At 64.9% G+C, this 24,184-nt stretch overlaps 1 protein-coding gene across 1 annotated transcript; it reads left to right on the top strand.

Annotated features, from left to right (window-relative positions):
• The first annotated feature begins 9,770 nt into the window (after window positions 1-9,770).
• On the top strand, window positions 9,771-22,078 carry LOC101419675 (ral guanine nucleotide dissociation stimulator-like). The gene is made up of 13 exons (XM_071211842.1): window positions 9,771-9,907; window positions 10,306-10,416; window positions 11,554-11,747; window positions 12,362-12,418; window positions 13,088-13,281; window positions 13,529-14,397; window positions 14,704-14,919; window positions 15,200-15,303; window positions 15,778-15,903; window positions 19,090-19,231; window positions 19,425-19,640; window positions 20,949-21,063; window positions 21,560-22,078. The coding sequence occupies exons 2-13, from the start codon at window positions 10,375-10,377 to the stop codon at window positions 21,733-21,735; spliced, it is 2,451 nt and encodes an 816-aa protein (XP_071067943.1). The 5' UTR covers window positions 9,771-9,907; window positions 10,306-10,374; the 3' UTR covers window positions 21,736-22,078.
• Window positions 22,079-24,184: the final 2,106 nt, after the last annotated feature.

Raw genomic sequence — 24,184 nt, 5'->3', positions numbered from 1 at the left:
CACGTCGCTAACGTGCTGCTGGGAACCTGCACCTCGTTAGCAGCTGCGTTTCCAAAGGCTGCTGGTGGAGCTCTGCTCCGAGACTGGAACTGGGGAGGCCCAGCCAGAGCCGGTGGGGTCAGCCCAGGGTGCGTGAAAGCAGCACCAGGCAGCAAGCAACTAGCAAACGACAGAAGCAGCGCTCGTGGCCCGGGCTCCAAGCCCAGTCAACCCCAGACAATCTCCGCAGCGACTCAGCATGGCAGGGCCCATCACTAGCCCCATTTCACAGGTGGGAAACGGGGCACAGAGAGGTCAGGCGAACGGGCCCAAGGTCACACAGCATGGTGGGGCCAGGCCTGGAAGGGAACCACCCGGGAGGCCACGAGCGATTCCGATGTCAGAACATTTAAACGAAAAGGAGGCGCACGCACAGCAGGGTCGGGGGCCACCAGCACCGTCCTTATGTCCCGCTGGCTTCATGCTCCTCGAAGAGACTTGGCAAGTGCTGGCAGTGACTTGTTAAAAGACAAACCATCAGAAATAACAGCACTCGTCTCCTGGTCTCTTCCCCGCTGCAGCCTCCTGGGCTCCATCCCTCTCTCCCTCCACCTACTGCCCTCTCCCAGTCCTGCTCTCCTGCCGTCGGAGCAGAGCCCAGCAGGACATGAGGTGCCCTCTGGATGTGACGTTCCTGCTGGACGTGACGTGCCTGCTGGACATGAGGTGCCTTCTGGACGTGAGGTGCCCGCTGGACATGAGGTCCCCGCTGGATGTGAGGTGCCCGCTGGCCATGGGGAGACCAGAGGGTCTTGTCTCCAGGACACTCCCGGCCCCGGGACAGCAGTTCCCACTGTCCTGGCAGCCTCCGGGGACGGCGAGGGTCACTCCCTGCTGGAGGCACGGCAGAGCCAGTGGAGGGAAGGCCCGGCCGCGCTCTAAGGCCGGCCTCCTTCCCCAGGGTCTGAGGGCTCCCGAGCAGGAAACCGCGCTGCTGGCTGGGAGAGGGCACTGCCTCGGCGCCAACCCGCTGGCCGTTATCAGGCGTCCGTCTTCGTTCTGAACCGACGAGCCTACGGATTCAGGACACCCCGAACCACGACCCTGGTTTCACCCACTCCTCCGTCTGGCCACGTGGCAGCCCCTTCTCCGCCCGCCCCAGGCCCTGGCTGCATATTAACCTCTAAGCACAGAGTGGCTGCCACGGGCCACCTGGCCAATGCTCGGCCACAGTCGGGCCCCAAAGCCCAGTGGGTCGCTGGCCTCAGCTGCAGCACTCGAACCCCCAATGACAGGTGGACCCCGTAACACCTGAGGGGGAGCTCTCGCCACCAGGAGAACACCTGGGCCTGCCAACAGGCACTGCCCCTGCCAAGCAGAAGGCGAGCATGTCGGAGGCCAGCACCAGACTCCAAAGCCCGAGGCGCCTCGGCCCTCAGGCCACTTGCCTGACCGCGCAGGCTGGTCCCAAACTGGGGGTCATAGTGGGGTTGCTGGACGGCCTGGCAGGGCTTGCTCGGGTGCAGGACGGCTCTTTGGCATCGCTGGAGGTTGGCAGACCAGGTGCAGACCTGCAGGGCAGACAGCTTGTGTCCAGGGCCAGGAGCCGCTGCCCAGGTCGGCAAGCCGCCGGGTCAGCCCGCGGCAGCTCGGCAGGGCCTGGGGGTGTGCCCGCCCGCTGCTCCCACCTGTGCTGCCCAGGGCGAGGAGGGGTCAGCGGCGAGCAGGAGGAGCAGCCCCTGCTGGCAGGTGCCGCCCCCAGATGCTGGCCAGAGGCCGCCCGAGCCCCAGGGACCACGGCCCACGCTGCAGCGCCTGCACCCCTGGGGACGCCAGGTCCAAGCAGGAGTCTCTGCCGAGCCCCGCCCTCACTCCGCGCACACCGACGGTGCGCTGTGCGTGCTGGGCTGCCCGGGCGCCGAGAGTGGCTCCTGCCTCACAGACCCGCAGGCTTCAGATCATGGATTTGGACAGAGGCGCGAGGCCATTTTAAAGCCGCGTCCTTGTGGCAGAGCCGGTGCCCTGTGGCAGCCCAGGCGGCCCCGTGGGCGTGCGCCCACCCGAGGGCCCGCGGCAGCCCTGGGGTCTCTGCGCCCGACGGGCTGCCTTCCCTTGGCGGCACAAGGACCCCTGCTCAGGAAGAACGTGGACGGGCCTCCTCCGGGGGGCCGCCGCCCCAGCGTTCCCTCGGCCCCTGCCCCGCTGCCCCCACGGCTCCCCCGGGGGAGGCGAATCCCAGGGCAGGTGTGTGCTCAGGGCTGCACGCGGGGGAGGCCGAGGGCGAGGGCACCTGCGGGCAGTGTTGGGGCTCCAGGGGCAGAGCAGCTGCGTGTGCAGTCGGGACGACGAGCCCCTGACCCGGGACCACCCATGCAAGGCAAGTGGGGAGCACTTAGATGGGGGCAGCCCCGGAGGGGAGACCCCGGGGAGTGCAGCCTGTGGGGAGCACACTAAGGGACGCACCTGGGGGCAAACATCCTGGGCTCCAGGCTCTGGGAAGGGAGCTCCCCACGGGGCTCGGCATGGGAGAAGCAGCTGGGGGCTGGAGGGGCTCCTGGGAGGGGCTCCCGGGGAGGCGGGTGGTGGGGTGGGCCAGGGGAGTCCAAGAGGAGCGTCTTGGGGGGAAGAATTCTGGGTCGGACGAGCTTCCATGGCTGCATCCTGGACGGGAGGGGGTCCTGGGGCAGGGGCACAATCGGGGAGCATCTGGGGGGCATCCTGGGGGGGCATCCTGGGGAAGCAGCATCCTGGGGGGGATCCTGGGGGGCATCCTGGGGGGGAGCATCCTGGGGGGGGCATCCTGGGGGGGAGGGTCCTGGGGGAGCATCCTGGGAGGAGCATCCTTGGGGGGCATCCTGGGGGGAGATCCTGGGGGGCATCCTGGAGGGAGCATCCTGGGAGGGAATCCTGGGGGGCACCCTAGGGGGGGAGCATCCTGGGGGGGCATCCTGGGGGGAGATCCTGAGGAGCATCCTGGGGGAGCATCCTGGGGGAGCATCCTGGGGGCATCCTGGGGGGAGATCCTAGGGGGCATCCTGGGGGAGCGGCCCAGGGAGGGCACGGCTTGGGGGGAGCAGCCACCCTCTGCTCTCACCTTTGGGCCTTGCTGGGGTGGGGGCCCACACCCAGGTGAAATCCTGCGGCTTCCGGTGAACCCCTGGGGAAGTTCAGGCTCTTTAGACCCTCTGGGCAGAGAGGAGGGCGGTGGGTGCTGGACAAGGCGGGCGATGAGAACAGGGACCCCACGTCTGCCCCTCCCCCTCACCTCTCTGTCCTCAGGATGGGGAGAAGGTAGACCAGCTGCCTCCGTAGACTCAGAGGGGACAGGCAGAGGGGCTGCCACCTGCAGACCCCAGCGAGGGCCACAGGTCTAGGGCCACAGCAGGGCTCCTGACCCACGGGGCTCACTCCTGAGCCCGGCTCATTCATGGGGTCCCCAGGAGCCCCCCAAGCTTGGCATGCAGGTCTGTGCTGTGGGAGAGTTGCTGTTTGTGTGGCCGAAGGGCCAGCTCTCAGCTCTTCAGCCTCTGCTCCCTGGGGCTGTCCGGGGGGCACCACCTCTCCCACGCCCGGTGGCCTGACCCTGGCCCGTTCCTGGGCAGCACCTGAGTGGAGCGGGCGGCGAGCAGGAGCCTGAGGGTCAGGAGCAGGCTGGGGAGGGACCTACAGCGGCCAGAGCAGAGCACGTGAGCCAGCCAGTGGCCTGGCTCTGCCCCCGGGGAGCTGTGCCCTGGGCAGGACTGCCAGCCTCCAGGATGGACGGCAGGCCCCTCCTGTGCGTGCTCACCAGCGCAGCTGCCCCTGCACCCCCATCTCCCTCCCCCTGGGCCCTGCTCCCACCGCAGAGTGATCATCACCTGAGCATTCTCCCGCCCAGCCTCCCAGCTGCGCCAGCCTGCCCTCCCGGCCCCTCCCCTCCAACCCCGGGGACCTGGTGGTGGCCTCCTCCTGGGTCACCCCTGTCGTGCAAATGACTCCCAGATGGCTCATCCCACGCCCAGCCCCCTCCCCAGCCAATGGCAGCAGCGGGGGGCTGGAGAGGGCCCCCCTACCGCCAGTGACTGCAGCCCCACCCCATCAGCCCTGGGCCCCTAGGCTTCAGGGCCACCACCGCTCAGGGGCTGTCCCCAAGTCTCCACACACAGCCCACTGGCCCAGGGGAGACCCCCTTGTAGGGACACGAAATGCCTGCTTCCCCTCCCATGAGGTATTTGTGCAGCTTGCTGGAAAGGGTGGGGTGGGATTGGCCGGCAGTCCACCCTGGAAGGTTCCTGTACAGCGCTCAGGGCCCGAGGGGCAGCGGTCGTTGCCCTGCACACCTGCTCCCCGCACTGTTCTGGGACCCCACACGACTCCCGCGTGCGCGTGCTCAGTGCTGAGCACTTACTAGTCTACGTGCCGCCGACTGCCCTGTGCATCGGCTGGACCCCTTGGTGCTGTCCGGCCCGTGATAAGCTTTGTGTCCACAACGTACGGGTGGCCGCTGCCCCACGGCCGTCACGGGACACGTGAGTAAATAAACGGCGTGGCTGCTGCTGGCCTTGGAGCCTTCCGTGGGCGTCCTTGGAGCATCAGAAGGACTCGGGCGCCTTCCCGGGCCCGGCCCTCCTGCGTAGCCCTGCTCACCCGCGCCCACCCACTCCCACGGTTTCCCAGCATGGCTGTGACCCGGCCCCACAGGGAAGCAACACGTCTCTCAGGGAGAAGGCGGTTTACTGCGCGTGGACAAGCAAGGAAGGGGGCACTCTGCCCCAAGCCCCTGCCAGGGATTTTATAGGCGAAGGAGGGGAAAGAGGAAAACAAGGGAGGCCGCGGGGCGGTGAGGAGTGTGAGCAGTTTGTTCGTCCCGAGCTGTCTCCAGCGCTCACCATGCCCTGGGCCTCCGCGGCTGATGGCGCTCAGTTAGAAGTCGAGCTCTCCGCGCCTTCCTCAGCCGAGCAGCCGGAGCTCCAGATGGGGCCCGGGGCTGGCCCTGCCCCCTGCCGGGTGTGCTCGGGACGCGCCTGTTCCGGCAGGCAGGGCCCAGGAGGCCTGTCACCCAGGATGCTCAAGAGGGAGCTCCTGAGTCAGAGGGACAGAAAGCCGGCTGGGGGGAGGGTTTCGGAGCTGCCTGCGTGAGGACAGCTGAGGAAGCGCATTTCCACCGTCACCCTCGAAGGCCAGTCCAGGGGCACAGCCGCCCCTCAGGCTCCAGGACATAAGGCTCAGCGGTTGCCTAGCAACCAGACCACCCCCCAGCCTGGACGCTACCATCCCTCCCCCAGCCCTGAGCCGCCCTGCATCTCCCCATTCCACACCCGAACTGCCGCTGGGCTGCCCGCCCTGGAGCGCCCGCACCCCCCATGTCCCCGGGATGACCCCCACACTGCCCCTTCTGCTCGGTCAATCCTCATCTGGGGTCTTGCCTCAGCTGAGGCTCTGACCATCAGCCCCGTGGCCCCTCACACCCCTCCAGCTGCCCCACGCTGCTGCCTCCACGCCCTGCGCCCCCCACTTCCACGCCATCCACTTCCCATGGCCTGCATGCTCCACACCCCCCACTCTCGCACCCCCCACTTCCTTTGGCCACCACCCCCGCACCCCCGCTTCCGGGGCCTCCAGCCCCGCACCCCCGCTTCCGGGGCCCCCACCCTGGGCACAGGCCGACCACCTGCCGGCCACCCGCATCGGGGCCAGCGCCCCGCCTGACCTGCTGAGGCCTCAGCTGCTGGGCTTCCAGGACCCCGGCCCCTTAGCTCAGCTCCAGCCCTCTCGGTCCCCTGCCGACCCCTCCTCACCCAGCTCTGTGCTGGAAAGTTCCAGGGCTAAGGCCCAAAGGCCAGCGGAGCCGGGTCCTGCGCGCAGCCCTCTGTCCACGCCCTCACAGCAGCCCCTGTCACTGCACTAAGAGCTGATGGCCCTCGAAGCTGTTTCCCTGCGGTCCACCAGCAAACACGGGGTCCCACCCACAGCACGTGCGCCCTGGGGCTGCCCTCCACCCCCCCCCCCAGGGCGGCGAGCCCTCCTGCACCTGGCCTTGTTCTGCAGCACCCACCCCACCCGAGACCAGTGCAGGGTGGGGCCCCCCACCCCAGCACCCTAACCAGCCGACGTCCTCAGCCTGGGTGTCCTCCCGCCTCCTCCCCTGCGCCTCCCTGGCCGCTGGCCCTGCTCCCGGGGCACCTTGCAGCCAGCCCTTGATGACGGCAGGTGAGAAGCACGGCGCAGCGAGGGCGCAGCGAGGGCTAAGAGGAAGCGCGCGTGTCCTTGATGGCTAATTATGAGCATCTTTCCATTACTTTCCCCAGTGCATATCAGGGGAAACTGAGCTACAGCTTGTTAATTATTACAAACCTCTAATAGCTATATAATTGTATGATTAGTATGGTTAGGAAATTATGTTTGTATATATATCGTGTGATTTAAAGGGGTGGATAACTCCACCGCTGGGTGGGAATTTTACTGTCTTAATTAAACAAGTTGAAGGGAGGACAGCAAGGGGCTGCTTCTGTGTGGGTCTGGCCAACAAGTTGAAGCTGGTTTTTATACTTTATTGCTTCAACAGGACAATTTTGACCCTCAAAAGTGGAATTTCGTACTAAGAAAGGGCTGTATTTTATTACTTTTAAATTTATGTTTAATTAATTTTCTTGTATTCTAGCAATAGGAGAGAAACAAGTTACTTTTCGGTGCTTGGTTACTTTCCAGCTATTCCTGCACCATGAAGCCCCCCAGGCAGACCCACCCAAGGGGCTGGGGGGCAGCAGGCACATCTTCCTGACCACAGCCCATCAGGTCCAGGGCCACGTCATGTAGGGGGCCCCTGCCCCAGGGCAGTGGGACACTGCCGGTCCCTGGCTCAGGGCCATGGGAAGGTCACTTCTCCTCTAGCCTCAGTTTGCTCCTCTGAAAAGTGGGGTGGCAGGAGGACGGGACCTGTGAACTTATTGAAGGGATGAAATGGGATAAGCCATGGAAAGTCCTTCCTTGTATGAGGCTTTCCAGGTGGGGCTGCTGTGGTGTTTTCCCATGACACATGGAGAGGACCTTGGCCACAGCCCCCACTGACCCAGACACCTTCCCTTTCCGTTTGTAAAGATGTTTGAGGTTCGCCTCAGGAGCCCCTGTCCTGGTTTTAGCCAGTGCAGGGAGCGCAGGGGCTGCAGGGAGTCCCTGGGAAGGTGCAAGCCGGGGCTAATTCATTACAAATAGAAAGCAGATATGCAGTGCTTCCTGCATGCGAGCACTTCTTTAGCCCTGAGCCTAACTCAGTGGGAAAAGCAGACAAAATTCCCTCCTCTCCTGGGATTCCCATTCTAGTTGTTGTGTCCAGCAGTAACCTTTCCATCAGCAGCAGGTGGTGCACCCAGCAAGTTCGGGGGTCACCCACAGGTATCCCTGCGGCAGTGCACACTGACCCCACGCTGCCGACGACGGCAGCTCGGCGATCTTATTTCTTTCTGCGCTGGCGTCCTGCTCTGAGGCTTCCATCCTTAGACTCTCCCAGGGTCCAGGATGACTTCTGGAGCTCCAGCCTGCACAGCCAATACTTCTGCTTCAAGGTGGCGGGAAGGAGGGAAGGAAGAAGGGGAGGGGCCCTCCCAGCTGGGTCAGCTCCATTGCGGCAGCCTGCCCGGAGCCCCGAGGGCCCTTCTGCTCATGTCACACTGGCCTGAGCTTAGTCTGGCCACTCTTAATACAGAGGATATAGTGGAAGAGAATGCTCTTTACAAACTGTAAAGTTCTAGAGCTGTGCTAATTTATGTATTTCTCTTAACATTATCCAAACTTTTTACAGACTCTTTTTCCCAAACTTTACAAAGACATGGAATGAAATAATTCTTCCTCCCACTCAGGTCCCTGTTTGCCCCCAGAGGCAATACCTGTTAACTGATCTTGTGTGTCCTTCAAATAAATTCTCTATGCATAGTATAACTATAGTGTGTGTGTGTGTTTGTGGTGGCCCACTTAAATCCAGTGTTGCCATACAGAAATACAATGAAAGTTATATACGTATTTTAAAATTTATAACAGCCACTACACAAAAGTGAAAGGCAATAGGTGAAGTGACTTCTGGGAAGATGGCATCAGAGTAGGTAGGCAGGACTCAATATTCTTAGAAAAACAATGGAGAGAGGGCAAAAAGCTACCTGAGGGAGCTGCTTTGGGGATCTGCAGCCCAGGAGAGTATTGCACATTGTCCAGGAGGGAGAGCAACAGAGGGGAAGAGGCCAAACAAATGCCACGCGTCTCTTACCCCTGTGGCTTGGAGCAGCACACCTACCCCACCCTGCAGGCAAAGAGCCTTGGGAAAGCCCCGGGCTCGCTGCAGCCACCTGAGTGGGAAGGAAGGTTCTCCTCCCTGGGGGGAAGAAGAGGCTGATGGAAGCAGAGAGTGGCCTCTCCTCAGTGAGTGTGGCCAGCTGAGCGCCCCCTGAATCGCCAGCTCTGAAGAGGCCCAGGGAGAGGGAAGGCTGTCACACCTAGCAGCCCTGGATGGATGGAACGAGGTCCGTGAGGGGCGGGCAGAGACAGGCGCTAACCAGCCCTGGAGAGGAGGAGGTCAGGAGAGGTGGGGGGCCAAGTGCTAGAGGCCAGCACGTCTTAGGGACACAGGGCGGGAGAGCCACGTAAGCTTTCAGAAGCCTGCTGACCTGAGCAGCGGGCGTAGCTCAGTGGGGGTGAGGGCCCTGGTTTGATTCCCAGGACCTGCTAAGAGAAGGGATCCAGAGAATGAGCCACCAGGTTGTCAGGTACCCAGCGGGCACCTTGTGACAGGGAACTTATAGACTGAGATTTTCTTTTTGTTTTAGGTTTTTCAATCTGCTATTTTATATTTATTATTATTTTTTATTATTTATTTTGTTTGGTTCCAGGTACCTTACCTGTGGAAGGCAGGTTGCAGAGTGATTGATCAATGGCAGCCTGAGGTGTTTCCTAGGGGCCTAAGAGGGAAACCTGTTTTATCTGGGGTATTTTTTGTTGTTGTTGTTGTTTGGGTGTGTCCTCTTTGTTTTTTCCATTTTTTATTTCCTTATTATGGTTTTATTCAATTGTGCTTGCTTTTTCTTTTTAAATGTTTGCTTCTACCTCCAACTCTTAAGTGGACAAGATGGAGTTAGAAATACTCAGGGCAATGGGAAGCCTCTGGCAGGATTGGAGGCACAGCCGCCATGTCTGACTCTGGTCTCATTTGCCAGATGGAGACAGCAGCCCAGGAGCACAAGTGGGTCTCCGCAGACCGCGCGGCCCTCCCCCAGCCCTGTGTGGAGTTGGACTTGGGGTTCCGTCCGTCCCCTTCCTGCTTTTCCGTGTCTGAGTGTGTGCATTCGCTCCGTGTGAACCCAGACTCCGGGGCTCACGGTGTCTGCCCGCCGTGGATGTGACGCTGACCCGGGAAGCCGATGTTAGAATGGATCCTGCTGTGTGGTGAGGAGACTGGGGGTGGGCCCCAGTGGCTAGCCTGGGCTCCCCAAAACAGTAGGGCAGAGCAGCGGGCTCTGAACCCAGCTGGGTCTCCCCCCGAGCTGGGGCCGGAGCCACCCACAGTCCTCCCAGTGAGCTGTGGGGGGGACGTGTTGGCAGACCGAAGTCCAGGGAAGAAGGCAATCCAAGAGAGGGGATGGACAGACAGTCATGCAGAAGGACTTTGGCGGGCTTCTGACAGTTGAAGGGCCCAGGGGAAATGACCTCAGGAGGTGACCTCACTTCCTCAGTGACAGAACTTGGAACCCTGGTAACCAGGCACCCAGATTCCACAGGCAGCCCCTTCCCAGCTCACTTGGCAGGAGACGCTCAAGAGAGCAACATGTTCTCCTGCTGCGTTGCGCGACCCGGAGGCTCCAGCCTCCACCAAAGCGGGAATGAATCCCCTTGCCATCGCTTCCGACATTGGCTCAGGCCTCAGCCACAGAGTCAATGGCCATCGGCACCCAGGAGGCAGCCAGAGGTGACACGGGGTGGCCCAGGGGAGCCGGTTCAGCACAGGCCACTGCTGTGCTCCTCCTGGGCAGCCCCACGTCCATCCTCTTCCCAAGCTGTGGGGGCGTGGACAGGGGGACCACTGTGGGCAGGAGCGGCTGTCAGGGTTGGGGACCCAGAGGGCCTTTCCTGTCCCCTGCCAGGTCACAGGCGGGGGTGGGAAGAGGCAGCTTGGGGACATCCATGTGGACCATGTCTATCCTGAGCCTCGAGCTCCCCTGTTCTCTCCACCGGGCTCGGGGGAAGGCAGAGCCCACCTGGGCCTGCCCTGGGTCCCGGCCCGATGGAGGGCCAGCTTCCCCTGTGGGGGAGGACAGGCCCCCTGGTGACGTCCCTTGGCCCGGCCGCCGGGCACTGTGTTTGCAGAGCTCCACGCAGGTGGTCGGCGAGGAGCTGGAGGAGGGGCTGATCTACACCGGCTCTCTGAGGAACGTGATGGTCCATCCAGGCCCCGGCCAGGGCCTGAGCAGGTTCCAGGTGAGAGCAACCGCTGAGGGGGTTCCCGCGGCAGCCGGGGAGCACTCCGGGGCCGTGTTCCACCCTGACCCCACCCCCCCATGTGCTCTTCAGTCTTTCCCACCTGAGTGGCCCCATATCCTGCTTCCCGAGGAACCTGGGACCCCCCAGTCCCCCAGCACACTGCCACTGCACACACGGGGGAAGGTCACTGCTCACGTGGAGAGGGGCGGGAGAGGGTCTTTAGCGCAGGATTCCCTTCAGGGCCGGCTGGAGGGTGGGCACGCCGCAGACACGTGCGCGTCGTGCTGCTGTTTGCCAGTCCCCTCCTCGGCCCCATGTCCCCGGCGGCATCTCCGTGACTGTCCTTGCCCATCTGCTCCGAGCCGTCCAGCTCTCGTGCTGAGGAGGGTTCTCGCCGTCTCCCACACCGCCTCCTTGACCTTCCCGGGTAGGAGCTGGGTCTGCCTCGGCTGCCCAGGATCCCAGGAGGGCAGCGGCTCAGAGCAGCCTTTCGGCCTTCGAAGCTGCTGGAGCTGAAGGTCCTGTCCCGGGGCCCTGCCGACTCTGCTGCCCTGGACACCGCCCGCAGGCCCCCAGGCAGTGGTCCTCCCAGCCCCGGCAGAGGCTCCAGGAAAGGGCCGGCCGGGCAGAGGACACGCAGACCTCCCTTTCTCCAGCGAGGGCCAGCTGACCTTGTGGAGGGGCAGCGGCGGGGGACCACTGGCTGTCTTTGGGGGGAGCGTCCCTGCAGCCCCTGGCCCTGGCCCTGGCGTTTCCCTTCCTTGTCCTGAGCTGGGGTCGGGGTGGCCAACGGCATCCCCTTGTTGCTCTGGCCCCGTGACAGTGCAGTCCAGAAGGTGGTCTCCTGACCAGGAGGGTCTGCAGTTGCCCAGGGTCTGCTCAGCCCCTCGGCCCTGCAGGGGCCTTTCTCCCCAACGACCCTCCAGGCACCCACCCTTTCAGGCCAGGGGCCTGGCCTCTCAGGTGCTGGCTCAGCTGCGCTTCCATGCGGAGGCCGAGGACCTTTCTCTACTGGGGCCCACACGGCCCCTCGCAGGACGTCGCTCAGGGCTCGGGGCAGCAGGTGGCCCTGGCCATGCCCGGCTGGGTCCAGGCGCTGCGTCTGACCACACTGCCCCCTCTGTCCCACCCCAGAGGAAGAACGAGGGGGTCCTCGTGAGGGGGGAGAGCCGCGCCGTGTGCACGGTCCAGGCCGGCCGCTGGGAGGACCTGGCGGAGCACCTGGTGCCCGCCTTGCAGGAGGGCGACCTTGACTACGTCTGCAACTTCCTGGAGACCTACCGCGTGTTCGCCTCCACCGAGCAGGTCCTGGACCGGCTGTTCCACCGGTGAGCGCCCGCCCCCACCCGCCCCCTGGGCTGCTGCACCCCCCATGCGCTGGGCATCTCAGAAACGCCACTGCCCCCGCTGGCCTCAGTTTCCTCCTTGGGAAGGGGTGCCCTGAGGACCAGCCCCCAGGGCTGAGTGTAGGACAGACTAGCAGGGTCAGTGGGAAGTGCCGCCCCGAGCCTGGCTCCGGGACAGGGCGGCTGGAGGCGCTGGGCTGCTCCTGGGCAGGACTTCCCTCTCCCCAGGGAAGAGGCTCTCAGCCTCGCCCACTTCGCACCCAGTTTTCTCATTTCTCAGGGAGGTCTGCGAGCCCTTTTGGGCGTCCGACCTTGGTGTGGTCAGAGCAGGGATCCCTGAGGGCTGTCAGAGGGCTCCAGGTCTCCCCCAGGTCTGAGGAGGTGCCGCTGAGGGCTCCCCCTTCCCCTGGTAGCCGGCACGTGTCTATTCGGTGCACGCGCTCCCTTCGGCACCTGGCTCCATGCAGCGGACACGGCAGACCAAAGATGCTGCCTTCTGGGGGCCTTTGGAGGGGGGCCGCCGGCAATAGGCCGAGCCATCTTCAGCAGGGGGGACACTCAGCCAGCAGCTGTGACAGCCTCACGGTCTCCCCTAGGTATGGAGGTGACCTCGGTGGGAAGGGTGAGTCTCCTGGACGCCTTGACGTGAAAACGTAGGTGCACCTTGGGTGAGGGCGAGGGGCTCTCATGCCCAGACCCCATCGTGGGGAGTCGGGTGGTGGGTGTCTGGGTAGGACTGGGTGGGGTCTGGGTCCACAAGTCCTCCGTCCCCTGGAAGGCTGAGTTCAGAGGGCTTCCTCCTCCCCTTGCCAAGGAGTAAGGAAGGGGAGGTGGGGTCCTGGGGCACTGTCTGCACAGGAGGCCCGGGGGCTCATTCCCCAGAGAAGCCCACCCATCCTCCACCCCCTCCCAGGCCCCAGGCCCCCAAACACCACCTCACGCAGACCCCTGACGGGAGGTGGTGAGCAGCCTGCTGCCAATCTGCCGGGGACCTCAGTCTTGTCTGCCTCCTTCAGGGGTGGCGGGGGCGGGGGGGCAGTGTCCGTGGGAAGGGAGACACACACGACACCAGGCGGAAGATGAGGCAGTTCCTCGGGGAAACGCTCCTGGGGGGACCGCGAGGGCCCGGGGCGGGAAGATGGGCCCTGCCCCCTCCGCACTCACCCCGTGCTGAAGCACCCACTGTGTGTCAGCACCGGGCCATGGCCAGGCCAGTCAGAGTCCTTGCTGTCCTCGTGGACTTTCTGTGCAGTGGGAGGGTCCCTGGGGGCAGCGTGGAGGGCAAGGCCGGCGTCTGACCGTGCTGTCCCCCCTGCCCTCAGCACCCTCTGCGCCCTGCTGGGCACCTGGATGGACCAGTACAGGGAGGACTTCCTGCAGCCTCCGGACTCACCCTGCCTCCAGCTGCTGGCGGCCCACGCCAGGGAGCACCTGCCAGGCTCTCGCCTGCAGTTCCGTGTCGTGCTTCTGCTTGCCCGGATGAGACACCCGGAGCCCACAGAGGCAGAGCCAGAGGGTGAGGGGCCCTCGGGGTGGGGGCACGTGAGCTTGTGGGCCGGGGGCCGGGATTGCACCGCAGAGGCAGGAGCCAGCAGAGGCTGCCCTCGGGCTGTGAGCACGGCGGAGCCCCAGACATGTCCCCTGGGAGCCTGCGGTGGGGAGCACTTTCCTGGGCAGGATCTTCCCCTAGAGGTAGTGGGATCTTCTCGGTTTTGGAATGACACTCGGAGCCATTCATGGTGGGGAAACTGCCTCTTGTCCAGCTCCTTTGTCAGCTCCAGAGCTACCGATGCCTCCAGTGCGACCGCCAGCGCCAGTTCCACCCCCTGCGGCCGACACAGGTCCAGAGCCAGAGTCGGCTCCATCACCACCCGGACTGCCAGCTGGCGAGGTGGCGCCAGCACCTGCCGTGCAAATAGAGCGTGACGCATTCTGTGCCGGGGCGCCAGCTCCTGAGCTGCAGGTGGCTCCAGCACCACCACAGCTGCCCCCCGCAGAGATGGGGCCCGTGCCCTCCCTGGAGCGCGACCATCCGACCCAGTCAGCCGGAGCACCTGCTGAGGAGCCGGGGGCCACTGTAGCACCATCAGGAGCAGGAGCTGCAGAGCCGGGGGCAAGTCTACCTCCACCTGCCTCTCCACCGCTCCACGGATGGGCACTGCCCGCTCTCGAGGGAGAGCCTGCTCCTCCAGCAGCAAAAGCGCCGGCTTGCGAGCTGGAAGAGGCCTCGGGGCCACCTGCACTGCCAACCGTGGAGGGAGCGCCAGTGCCCCCTACGGAGGCAGAGCCAGCCCCATCTGCAGGGGCAGCCCCATCCGCACCAGCAGTTGGTGAGGGGGAGGCGGTCCCACCGCCACCTCCAGTGCCACCTGCACAGGTTGCTCCAGTGCCCACTCTGGAGCTGCAGCCGGTTCAGGCTCCTTCAGGAGCAGCGGCTCTCGAGGGGGAGGAAAGTCTGTCAGCAGCACCTGAGCCACGGCCAGAGCTCAGCTCAGCAGCAGGGCGGGCTGCCCCCCCACAGCCTTCCTGCCCGTGGCCCGGGACCTGCGGGGACGGTCTGTGTGAGCAGAAGCCTGAGCTCCTGGCCTTCCCTCCCAAGCTGGTGGCAGAGCAGCTGTCCCTCATGGATGCGGTGAGCAGCTGGGCTTGGCAGGGGGGCACTGGGGGGACCTTCCTCCCAGGACCTGCCGCCCCAGCCTTCCCCACCCTGATCCCGAATCCTGGGATCTGGGTCCAAGCCCTGGTCCCCTGCCAGCCTTGGTCCCTGGGCGAGTTTCTTGAGCCCAAGCCCGCACTTGCGCCCCTGGAGAGGGGACCTAGGACACTAGCCGTCCCTGCCACACGCACTGCTATGACGATGACCCCGGCCAGCGTCCTGCGGGCCCGCGGGATCTGAGCTGGGGGTGGGCGTGGCCGGCTGACTTGCCCTCCTCCCCAGGAGCTGTTCAAGAAGGTGGTGCCCCACCAGTGCCTGGGCTCCATCTGGTCCCGGCGCCACCAGAAGGGCAAGGAGCACGTGGCGCCCACCGTGCGTGCCGTCATCAGCCAGGTCAACCGCGTGGCTGACTGCGTCATGGCCACCTGCCTCGGGGACCCCAGCATGAAGGCCGCAGACAAGGCCAGGGTGGTGGAGCACTGGATCGAGGTGGCCAGGGTGCATGCCGGGCCCTCTCTGGACTCCTGGACCCCCTGTGCTCTGGTGGGCTCTCGGCCTCCGGGCCCTGCCCTGCCTGGAGCAGAGCCCTCCTTCCTCTTCATGTCCCCCCAGGCTCTTCCTCAGGTGGAGCTTGGGGGTCCCGCTCTGGGGCCCCGGCTCGCCATCAGGGGCTCCGTGGGGGTCTCTCATCCAGAGGGGGAGGTCAGCCGAGAGGGCTGGCGTGGGAGCAGGGCACCCTCAGACCACTCCTCAAGGCCCATTCTTTCTCCCTCCCCAGGAGTGCCGAACCCTCCGCAACTTCTCCTCAGCCCGTGCCATCCTCTCTGCTCTCGAAAGGCACGCGATTGGACGTCAGAAGAAGACATGGGGGGAAGTTTCCAGGTGGGCAGGCTTCTTTCCAGGGGACGTGGGGGGGGGACCAGGGGCCCCGCAGGAGGCTGGGCATCACCCAGCAGGGAGCCTGGAGGCCGCAGGACCCGGGCAGGGGCCGGGTGGGCTGGGGCACCAGGTCTCACCAGGACCTGAGGTCAGCTGTTGGGCGTCACCACTGGTGCCGGCCGCGGTCGAGCCAGATGAGAGCCCGTCCAAGGTGCGCTGGTCAGCAGCCCGCTCTGTCCAGGGGACAGCTCCCATGTCAACAGCAGCCGCTCGTCAACTAGGATGGGGGTCCCCGCGGTGCCCACCTGAGAGCTCAGCTCCCAAGCCCACGCTGTCCTGCAGTGCTCGCAGCTGCCCAGTCTCAGCACCACCCACCCAGGCAGTCCGGGTCCCAGGATCCGGCTACGACCAAGTGGGCTGTCCCCGGGACGCTCCCACCCACTTCCACCTTTCTCCTTCCTTCTTGCCCTCCCCCAGGGACAGCTTCCACCTCTTTCAGACACTGTCTGAGATTTTCTTCACTGAGAGCAACTCCTCCCAGCGCAGCGAGCTGATCTCCCAGGTGAAGAGCAGGCGGGGGGCCAGGGCTCAGCAGGGGGGCTTGTGAGTGTTTCCCTGGGTGTTTCTTTGCCAACATCCTGTCTGGCCTCTTCTGGAGGAAGATGATGAGGGCTCTGCCTGGTTTGTGGGCAGGTGGGGGGCAGCTGCCGGGCCATAGGCCGGGGTTGGTGCTCAGACGCGGTCAGGGGGGCGCTGGGATGTTCCAGGAGGAGATGATGAACCGGCAGGATTAGAAGTCTCCATCCATGTGGGGATCTCAGACCTGCGCCTTGTTACGAATGGCTTGTGTCCGAGAGCTAGGAGAAGTCTTTGGGAGACGGGAAACCACGGTGGGTCCTTTCTGACTGAAACTAGAAGCTTCCACCTAGAAGACGCAGCACATCTTCGATGTCCAGTGCTGCAATGTCCAGCCGTGCAGCTGGAGGACGGGGTGCCCCTGCAGGCAGAACATGCTGAGTGGACCCCCGGCAGGGAGCGCCTGTGTGCAGGCCTCGGGCGGCCTTTGGGTTTTCCATCCTGTGGGCTGGGGCAGGCAGGATCTGCTCAACTAGGCCTCCCGGGACAGCCCATCCTGCAGCTCCACGGCTGGGGCGACACGAGGCCCCTCGCACACCCACGCACAGAGGCCGGGAGAAGCGGACAGCTGTTGGCAGTGGCGGGCTGTGGGGCGGCATCAGCGCAGACGAGGCCTCCAGCCGGAGGGAGACACCCGTCCTCGGCGCCCCGAGCGCATCCTTCCTTGGGCCTCCAGCGGAATGGTAGCACGAGCATCCAGCGGCGCCGCCCTCACAGCCAGGTGGCGGGGTTGACGGGAGAAAAGGAGCGTGGTCGAGCGTTCCCGGGACTCCGAGCAGGCGAGCCGGATGCCCAGAGCGTCCGTGCTGCCGGCGTGCACCCCCGAGGCCTCTGGACTCCCGAGAAGGGGTCAGGTCTTTGTGGTCACATCCCAGATGTCCACACCAGCTCAGGGAGGCCAGGCCGCTTGCACCAGGCCCCCAGGGCACCTCCGGCATGTGGTGGCAGCAGATTTCTACCTGCCCACTTGGTCCAGGGGTCCATGGCCCCGGGGACACTGACGCCGAGCCGCTCAATCCTGACAGGACTGGAACCCTGAGTTTCCCACCCGGGACGTGAACCCCAACAGAGCCCAGAAGCAGCAGCAGCAGCAGGAGGGGGAGGGGGTGGCTCCTGCCAGGGGGCCAGGGCGGGTGGCCTCCAAGTCAGGGTGGGGACCTCCTCCCAGCCATCCCTTCTGGGCCTCTGAGCCCAGGCAGCCTCCCTTCCATGTCTGTTCCCCTGGAAGCTTGAGGGCCGGGAGCCGAGGGAATCCTCGGGGACTAGTGGCAGCAAGTCAGAGCAAGAGCCTGGAAGAGCTGGGGCTGGGGGACTGGGTGGGGCGGGGTGTGGGCTTGGGATGGAAGAAACGCCGGTGCTGGGAGGGGACTGCAGGGGAGGTTGGTATCCTTGAAGGCCGGGCGGGGAACTTCGGGGTGACAGCTGGGTGCCCGAGCGTGTGCCGGGGTGATGCTGGGTAGTCCTAGGAGTCTGAGCCTGCGGGGTGGTCAGGGCAGGGTGTCGGGGGCCCTAGAGCGCCTGCGCTCATCCCCACCCACTCCACGCCACAGGGTGCCATCCAGGGCACTGTCCCATGGCTGGGGACATTCCTCACTCAGTTTTCGCTGGTGGACTCTGCCATGCCGGAGTTTCTGGATGTGAGTGAGCCGGGGGACCGGGGCTGCGTGGGAAAGGGTCCCTGATGCTTGGGAGGAGAGGCCGGCCCGAGCCCCGAGCACTGAGCAGTGGGCACACTGCATCTCCTGAGAGCCTCCCGGGCGCCCTGGAGCAGGCAGCAGTGGTCTTGTGGCAGCAGAGTGAGCACAGGCTGGTCCCAGGGCATCTCTCCACTGTGGTCAGAGGCTGGGCTGGGCGGGCCTGGGGCTCCCCTGGGGGCCCCACTCCTGCACCCACAAGCCTGCCTGGGTCCTTGCCTGGTCTGGGCTGCCCTGTGCCCATGGAACCCACAGTTGTGCTGGCGACAAGGGCTCAGGGGCGACAGGCACGGCAATGGCTGGGGGCCCCTGGTGACAGATGTGACCTCTCTGCCTTCCAGGGGACAACGGTGAATTTGAAGAAAAGGAGGAAGGTGAGCAGCTGCGGGCAGCAGTGCGGGGGTGGGGCTGGGGGTGGGGGCTGGACAGTGAGAGCCTCCTGGCAGGGCCCCCCCGGGCTGCAGGCAGCTTCCTGGAAGACTGCTGGGGAGTTGGAGGAGAGAAGACAGGGCCGCCCTGTCCCTCGTCCCTCGGGAGGGTGGGGGTTCACCTGGTGGAAGGCCGACTCCCTGGAGGAGGAGCTGTGTGAGCTCAGCCCTGAGGGCAGGTAGAGCGCGGAAGGCAGGGGAGGGCTGGGAACCCAGGGGCCCCGGGCCCCGGCCCACCAGGCAAGCCCACCCAGGCCTCAGCAGTGCCTCCTCCTCCGTCTGACCCCAGGAAGAGCAGCTGGTGGCCGAGCTGCAGAAGCTGCAGGCGCGCTGCTGCTACGACTGCCTTGTGCCCGACGGGCACTTCAGGGCCTGGTTTGAGGCCGTGGAGCAGCTCAGCCAGAAGGACAGGTGAGGCCAGGGGGGCACCAGGCCCCGGTGGGGGTGGGAGCACCCTGGTGGCTCCTGGGCCCGCGTAGGCCCTGCTGCCCGAGGAGGCCAGGACACGCGGATGCCAACTGCTGTGTGGATCCCGGGAGCCTGACGGCCTCCCCTCTCCTGTAGCCTCCTCCTGTCTCGTGAGTGGGAGCCGCCCCCCGAGGCGGCCAGTGAGAGCTTCCAGGCCCAACAGCCCCCGGAAGGCAGCGAGCCTTGGAGCGGAGAGTGAGTTCCCCTCACGGGGCAGGCGCGGGTGGGCTCAGGGGAGCTCCAGGCTGAGCGTGGGCTGGGGGGCCTGCCTGCCACTGAGCGCCGGGATCCCAGCTCCACTCCCGACCAGCCCTGGGGCTGCGAGAGTCGCCCCCTCCCTGGGCCTGTTTCCTCCTCTGGGCAACGGGGTGCTGCGGCGTGAGCTCTGGGGCAGTCGGGGCCCGCTGGCTCCTCTTGATGGACCTAGGACTCAGCCGTGTGCAGATTTAGCAGGGCAGAGGTGGGCAGGCATGCCAGGGGAGGCCCCCAAGGTAAGCCGAGCCTCCATCCAGCCGCCAGGGCCCTGATGCTGAGTCCAGTGGCAGCAGAACCGCCCATTCCAGCGTCCAGCTCCAGGGTGGCCCTGACCTCAGCGGCGGGGATGCCGCGGATTCTCCTCACGCGCCCGTGGCTGGCTCCTCCAGCTCTGCGGTGGAAATCCACCTGGACCAGGTCCCGGAGGCCCAGGACAGCCAGGAAGTGAAGGTGACTGCCCAGCCCTGCTCCCTGGGGCCCTCACCCTCTCACCGCCCCTCCTGTGCCTGCTGGGCCCTCCCCGTGTCTACCAGGGGTGGAGCCCCGTTGCCTCGTCCAGACCTTCTAGAGCCTTCTGGAGCTTCTCGAGCAACCCGGGCTGCCCTGAGGCTCCCGGCCTCTGCTGACCTCCCGTTCCCCACAGCCGGGGCCGTCGACCTGCGCATCGTCTCGGATCGGCTCCACCGTCACGGCAGCATCGGGAGGATCGTCCTCTTCCTCCTCCATCCAAGCCAGGGCCACCCAGAGCAGCCGAAAGCGCTGTGACTCACGGCCACGCTACAAACGGCACGTGGGCGACTGCTGCTTCGTCCGTGTCTCCCTGGCCGAGGACAGCGGCCACAAGGTCCAGAGCATCCTGGTGAGCCGGGCGAGCAGCCGCCTCCCGGGCCATGGTGGCTCAGGCCGTAGGCACCTGAGCGGTGCTGTGGTCCCCACCTGCCGCCCTGGAGCAGACTTACCAGTGGCTGGGGAAGGACAGACGGCCACGACCAGGGGCAGGAAGAGCGTGTGTGCGACGGCGGTCAGGGCTCAGGATGGTGGACACAGGCAGGCCCGAGGAGGCGTGTGCTTGGCGGGCCGAGGAGCAGCCGAGAGGCCAGGGCTGAAAGAGCAGGGGTCGGGGGAAGGGCTGGGGTCAGAGAGGTGTTGGAAGCCAGGTCCCAACAGGCCCTGGAGCTGCCAGATGGAGCGTGACTTTCTCAGGAGCCCCTGAAGGGTCAAAGCAGAGCAGGGACAGCAGGAGAGCTTTGGCCCCAGAGTGGACGGTGAGGTGGTGGGTGGAGACACCGGCCAATGAGGGGCTGCTGCCGTGACCCAGAGGGGAGGACGGGGTGTGCCCCAGGGCGCTGGCCGTGAAGGTGTGAGCAGGGCCCAGATCCCGGATGGACGTGCAGATGGAGCCACCCCTGCTCCGCGGCCCAGAGGCTGCAGCGCTGCGGCGGTGCCCAGCCGAAAGGGCTGCACTTCTCTTGTGGCCAGGAGCTGCCGTGCTTGTTCTACGCTGTCCCTGAGTGGCCCTTGGCCTGAGCCCTGCCTGCACCCGGGCTCTCGTGCTCAAGGCAGCTGCGCTCTAGACCTTGCTGAGCACAGCTGCCTCCTGGAGCCCAGGGCCTCCTGCGGGGCCGTAGGGTGTCTTCCAGCCTCCTCTCAGACAAACATCTGAGCTTGGACTGGACGTGTGTGTTCTGCCTGGGGTTCAGTGCTCCCGGGAGGCCTCCTGGAGGGGCAGGGGCAGGGCAGGGGCCCTCCCCGAGGGCGAGCCCTCTCCTGTGACGGGGAGGGAGGAGGGACAGAGAGAGGCCCCGAGGTCACTCCACAGTCCCCACCCTCTGCTGTGAGGCCACCCTTTGTCCCAGGGCTCTGGGGGCCCCTAGCAGTTGTGCAGGCTGAGGACCAGGGGCCGGGGCTCAGCCTGCAGGGCAGGGGATTTGGACCCTCCTTTGGAAACACCCTCAAGACAGAGGTGCAAGTTCTTGTAGAAGGGGTGAGGAATGACTGGGAAAGAGCCCTCAGTGCGTGGAGTGTCCCCGGGGGAGCAAGAGAAGACGGGGAGGCCCCTGTAGACCCAGCCCCGAGCAGAGGGGCCTCCTCGGGGTCTCGGGCAGCTGCGCCGTGGGGAGCCAGCTCCAGGACCCATGTCCTGAGGCCTGTCGTTGACCTACCGCAGGTGACCGACCAAGACAGGGCTCCAGCCGTGATCCGCAAGGCCCTGGAAGAGCACGAGCTGGCTGGGGAGCAGCCCGCGGACTACCAGCTGGTGCAGATCCTCTCAGGAGATGGCAGTGAGTCGGGGGCGAGTGGAGAGGGCGGGGGCGCAGTGGTGGGTGGGGGTAGCACGGCCCCGGATGAAGTTACGAGACCCCGCTCAGGAGACCTCGGTGCGGGGCTGCCCTTGGCGGGCTCGGCAGTCTGGCCCGGGGAGCGCTGGGCACAGGGGCGTGCGCTGGGCTGGAGAAGGCCAGTTTCAGCGCCGCCTCCAGAGCAGGGAAGGCAGGTGGCAGGGGGGCTTGGGGGAGGAGACGACCTCGTGGCAGCTCCACTCTGGGGCTGGCAGGTGGGAGTCAGAGTCGCTTTTGGATCAAGGGTCCCCCGCTTTCAGCTGTGCCTCTGCAGTCTTCCCTGATCATTCAGGGTGTCATTCAGGCGGCTCCTCTGTGGTCCAGGAGTTGAACTGGGGAAGTCGGGTGCCCGGGTGAGGCCAGCTCTCATGGGGACACAGAAGGTGGGGTTCGTCTGTGCCCCGGAGCACGGCTGACCCCCTCTGCCCCACGCCCCCAGCACTGCAGATCCCGGACGACGCCAACGTGTATTACGCTATGGCGCCCTCGCCCAATTATCGGTTTCTTCTCCTGAGGAAGACCACGCCCCTGGATGCCGAGGTCAAGGGGAGAGCTCTCTCAGCCTTTCGAGGGAGTTGGCGGAAGGGACCCAGGTTCCGAAAGGGGAAACCGTAACTGGCCCCAGCGGCCCCCCAGCCTCAGGGCCCCCTTCCCTTCCAGGTCCGCCTGGCCAAGTCGTTCTGCTGACCCCAGCCACCACGGGCCAGGCCAGGCAGGCGCTGCCCTCCCCAGCAGCCAGTCTGGGCCACCCCCAGACTCCACTCACACCCCTGGGCCTGTCCTGCCGCTCCAAACATGGCTAGTCAGAGGGAGGATCTGCGGGAGACGGTCAAAGAACTTGATTGAGACTCAACAGCAACAAAGACTATCTGTCTAAAGGGGAGGGGCAATACCTACCTTTGTCCTTAGGAGATGTTCGATGTGAGGGTTTTATTATTAAATTCTTGTTTCCAGTATAGCCTGGGAGTTGAGTTTGGTTCTTGCATTTCCTGTTTTCATCAAAATGAGATACAGGCTCTCCCAGTGCTCAATCGAAGGAGAAATCCTGCAGAGCCATCCATTGATTTTAGAAGGGAGAAGCGAAAAGAGCCAGCTGCCACTGCCCGGGTTCCTGAAGCCAACTCGGGCACCCACAGCAGAGAGCGTTTCGGTGCGTTTCGGTGTTCCCCCCGCGGGAGCCGAGAGCACCCAGGACTGTCGGACTTAGACCATTCACAAAGACCGTTTCCCGAGCCCGGGCAGGCAGCGGCCTACTTCCCACCACTTTGGAGGAGGAAGGAACCTTTCCGGCTTCTTGCCTGAGGCTTTGCTTGCACACCAAATAGGAACTTGTCGTTTTCAAGGGCAAACGATAGGGTGACAGCAGCAGTAGGTAGGGCAAGAAGGAGAACACAGCTGAGAATGTGGAATGCAAAGGGCCAGAGGAGCAAAGGAGGAGGACTCTTGGCTCCAGTGCAAGGACAGGCAGACCTGGCCTCCTCAGTGCCCCTCAGGCCTCATGGTCCACACTTGACCTTGGAGTTCCTGCTTTGCCATCCTCATCCCTGGCACCAGAATTCCTTTCCCTGAGGCGGGGACGGGGATTTGAGCTGCAGCGTCCCGGGCTCCAGCTGGGCCTCCTTGGTGTCCACACCACCGCTCCCTGTGATCGAGTGCTTCCCACTGCCATGCCATTCCCTGTGCACGTCCTTCCCCCGGAAAATCCCCGCAGGCCCCACCTCTGCGCGGGCTCCCCGTGGGCTCTCCTTGCTGGTCGGGGCCTGCAGCAACACGCGGGAGCTCTCAATGCCAAGACAAGAGCGCTGCTTCCTGGCGGCCAGAGACCCCGCGCGCCCTTTTCTGCGGGTCCAGGGGAAGACGGGCCGTGCACTCTGAGGTCCACACTCCCCGCCGTGTGGCCGCTGCCTGGTCTCAGGAGGAGTTTGGCTCTGAGCGCTTCGAGCTTGCGGGACTCTGGGAGGGCTGCATCCATCGGTCCACAGCTCGGGCTTTGCTGATGTCACGGGGGTGTGGACAGGTCCTGTCGGGAGAGGGTGCAAGTCACGGCCTGCTGGGACCGACGACCACAGTCTTGCCCCGATTCCCCTCATGGCACGTTCAATCGCTGAGCGGCTCCCTGTCGGGGGTGGCAGGCCCTGTCCTGAGCTCCCCGTGGGCTCTAGCCTGGCTTCCCCATGACCGGGAGCTAAAGGGGAAGCCCTGGCTCAGCACAGAGCCCAGGAGCCTGCACCAGCCTCCCGCCTGCCCCAGGTGAGGGCCGAGAGGCCCCTTCCGTCTGGGTGATCGGGGAAGGCCAACACTCTCATCGTGCACGTTCATGAGGAAATATTGGTCTCGAATGCACTTTCTCTGTCAATAAGAGAGTCTCTAGCTCCAGCGGTCACCGTGAGCTGCTGGTGCTGGATGCTCACCTCTAAAAGGGAAAGAGTCACTGATTGCCAGAGGGCTGCTGTGTTACCAGTCATTGTCCCCCAACTCTCGTTCCGCCCTGGTAGTGGGGCTCAGTTCCCTGGGTTCCCTCACGTCCTCTCCTATCCCAGCTGGGGACAGGCTGGACATCCAGTTCAGGGGTCCTAACTGCAAACACAGGGGCCGGGAGGCCAAAGAGGAAGAGGAGGGGGCGCCTGGCCTTGTCGTCGGCCACACTCCCCTGCCTGCCTCCAGATGCCCTGCTCCTGGCTGTCCTCTGTGGGTGTCACCCGGGCACCTTGGCCGTGGGGAGGTGGCCAGATATCAGGTAGCCTCCCCCCCCACCCTCTTCACCCCCAGCTTCTCCAGGCTCTCCAAGCCCACCAAGCCCATCAGCAGCATGGCCCCCCACCCGGCAGTGTTCCAGGTGCCCCCAAGGTCCACGGGACCAGGTAAGCACGGGGAGGGCTGGTGGCACACGGCGTTGGCCGGTGCCTGCGAGCAGAGCCGTGGATGCATCACCCACGTGTGCCCTGCAGTGACCAGCGGGCATCACTGCCCTGCACGCAGAGTCTCCCTGGTCAGCCAAGCCGGCCAGGGCCTATGGGCGCACTCGGTCCCTGAATCTGTGACGGGAGCAGAGCCCTGGAGCCGG

Source organism: Dasypus novemcinctus, chromosome 24 (genome assembly GCF_030445035.2).
Source record: "Dasypus novemcinctus isolate mDasNov1 chromosome 24, mDasNov1.1.hap2, whole genome shotgun sequence".
Taxonomy (NCBI): Eukaryota; Metazoa; Chordata; class Mammalia; order Cingulata; family Dasypodidae; genus Dasypus; species Dasypus novemcinctus.
The sequence above is the reverse complement of the archived record's forward strand: the minus strand, read 5'-3'. Positions and strand labels throughout refer to the sequence as shown.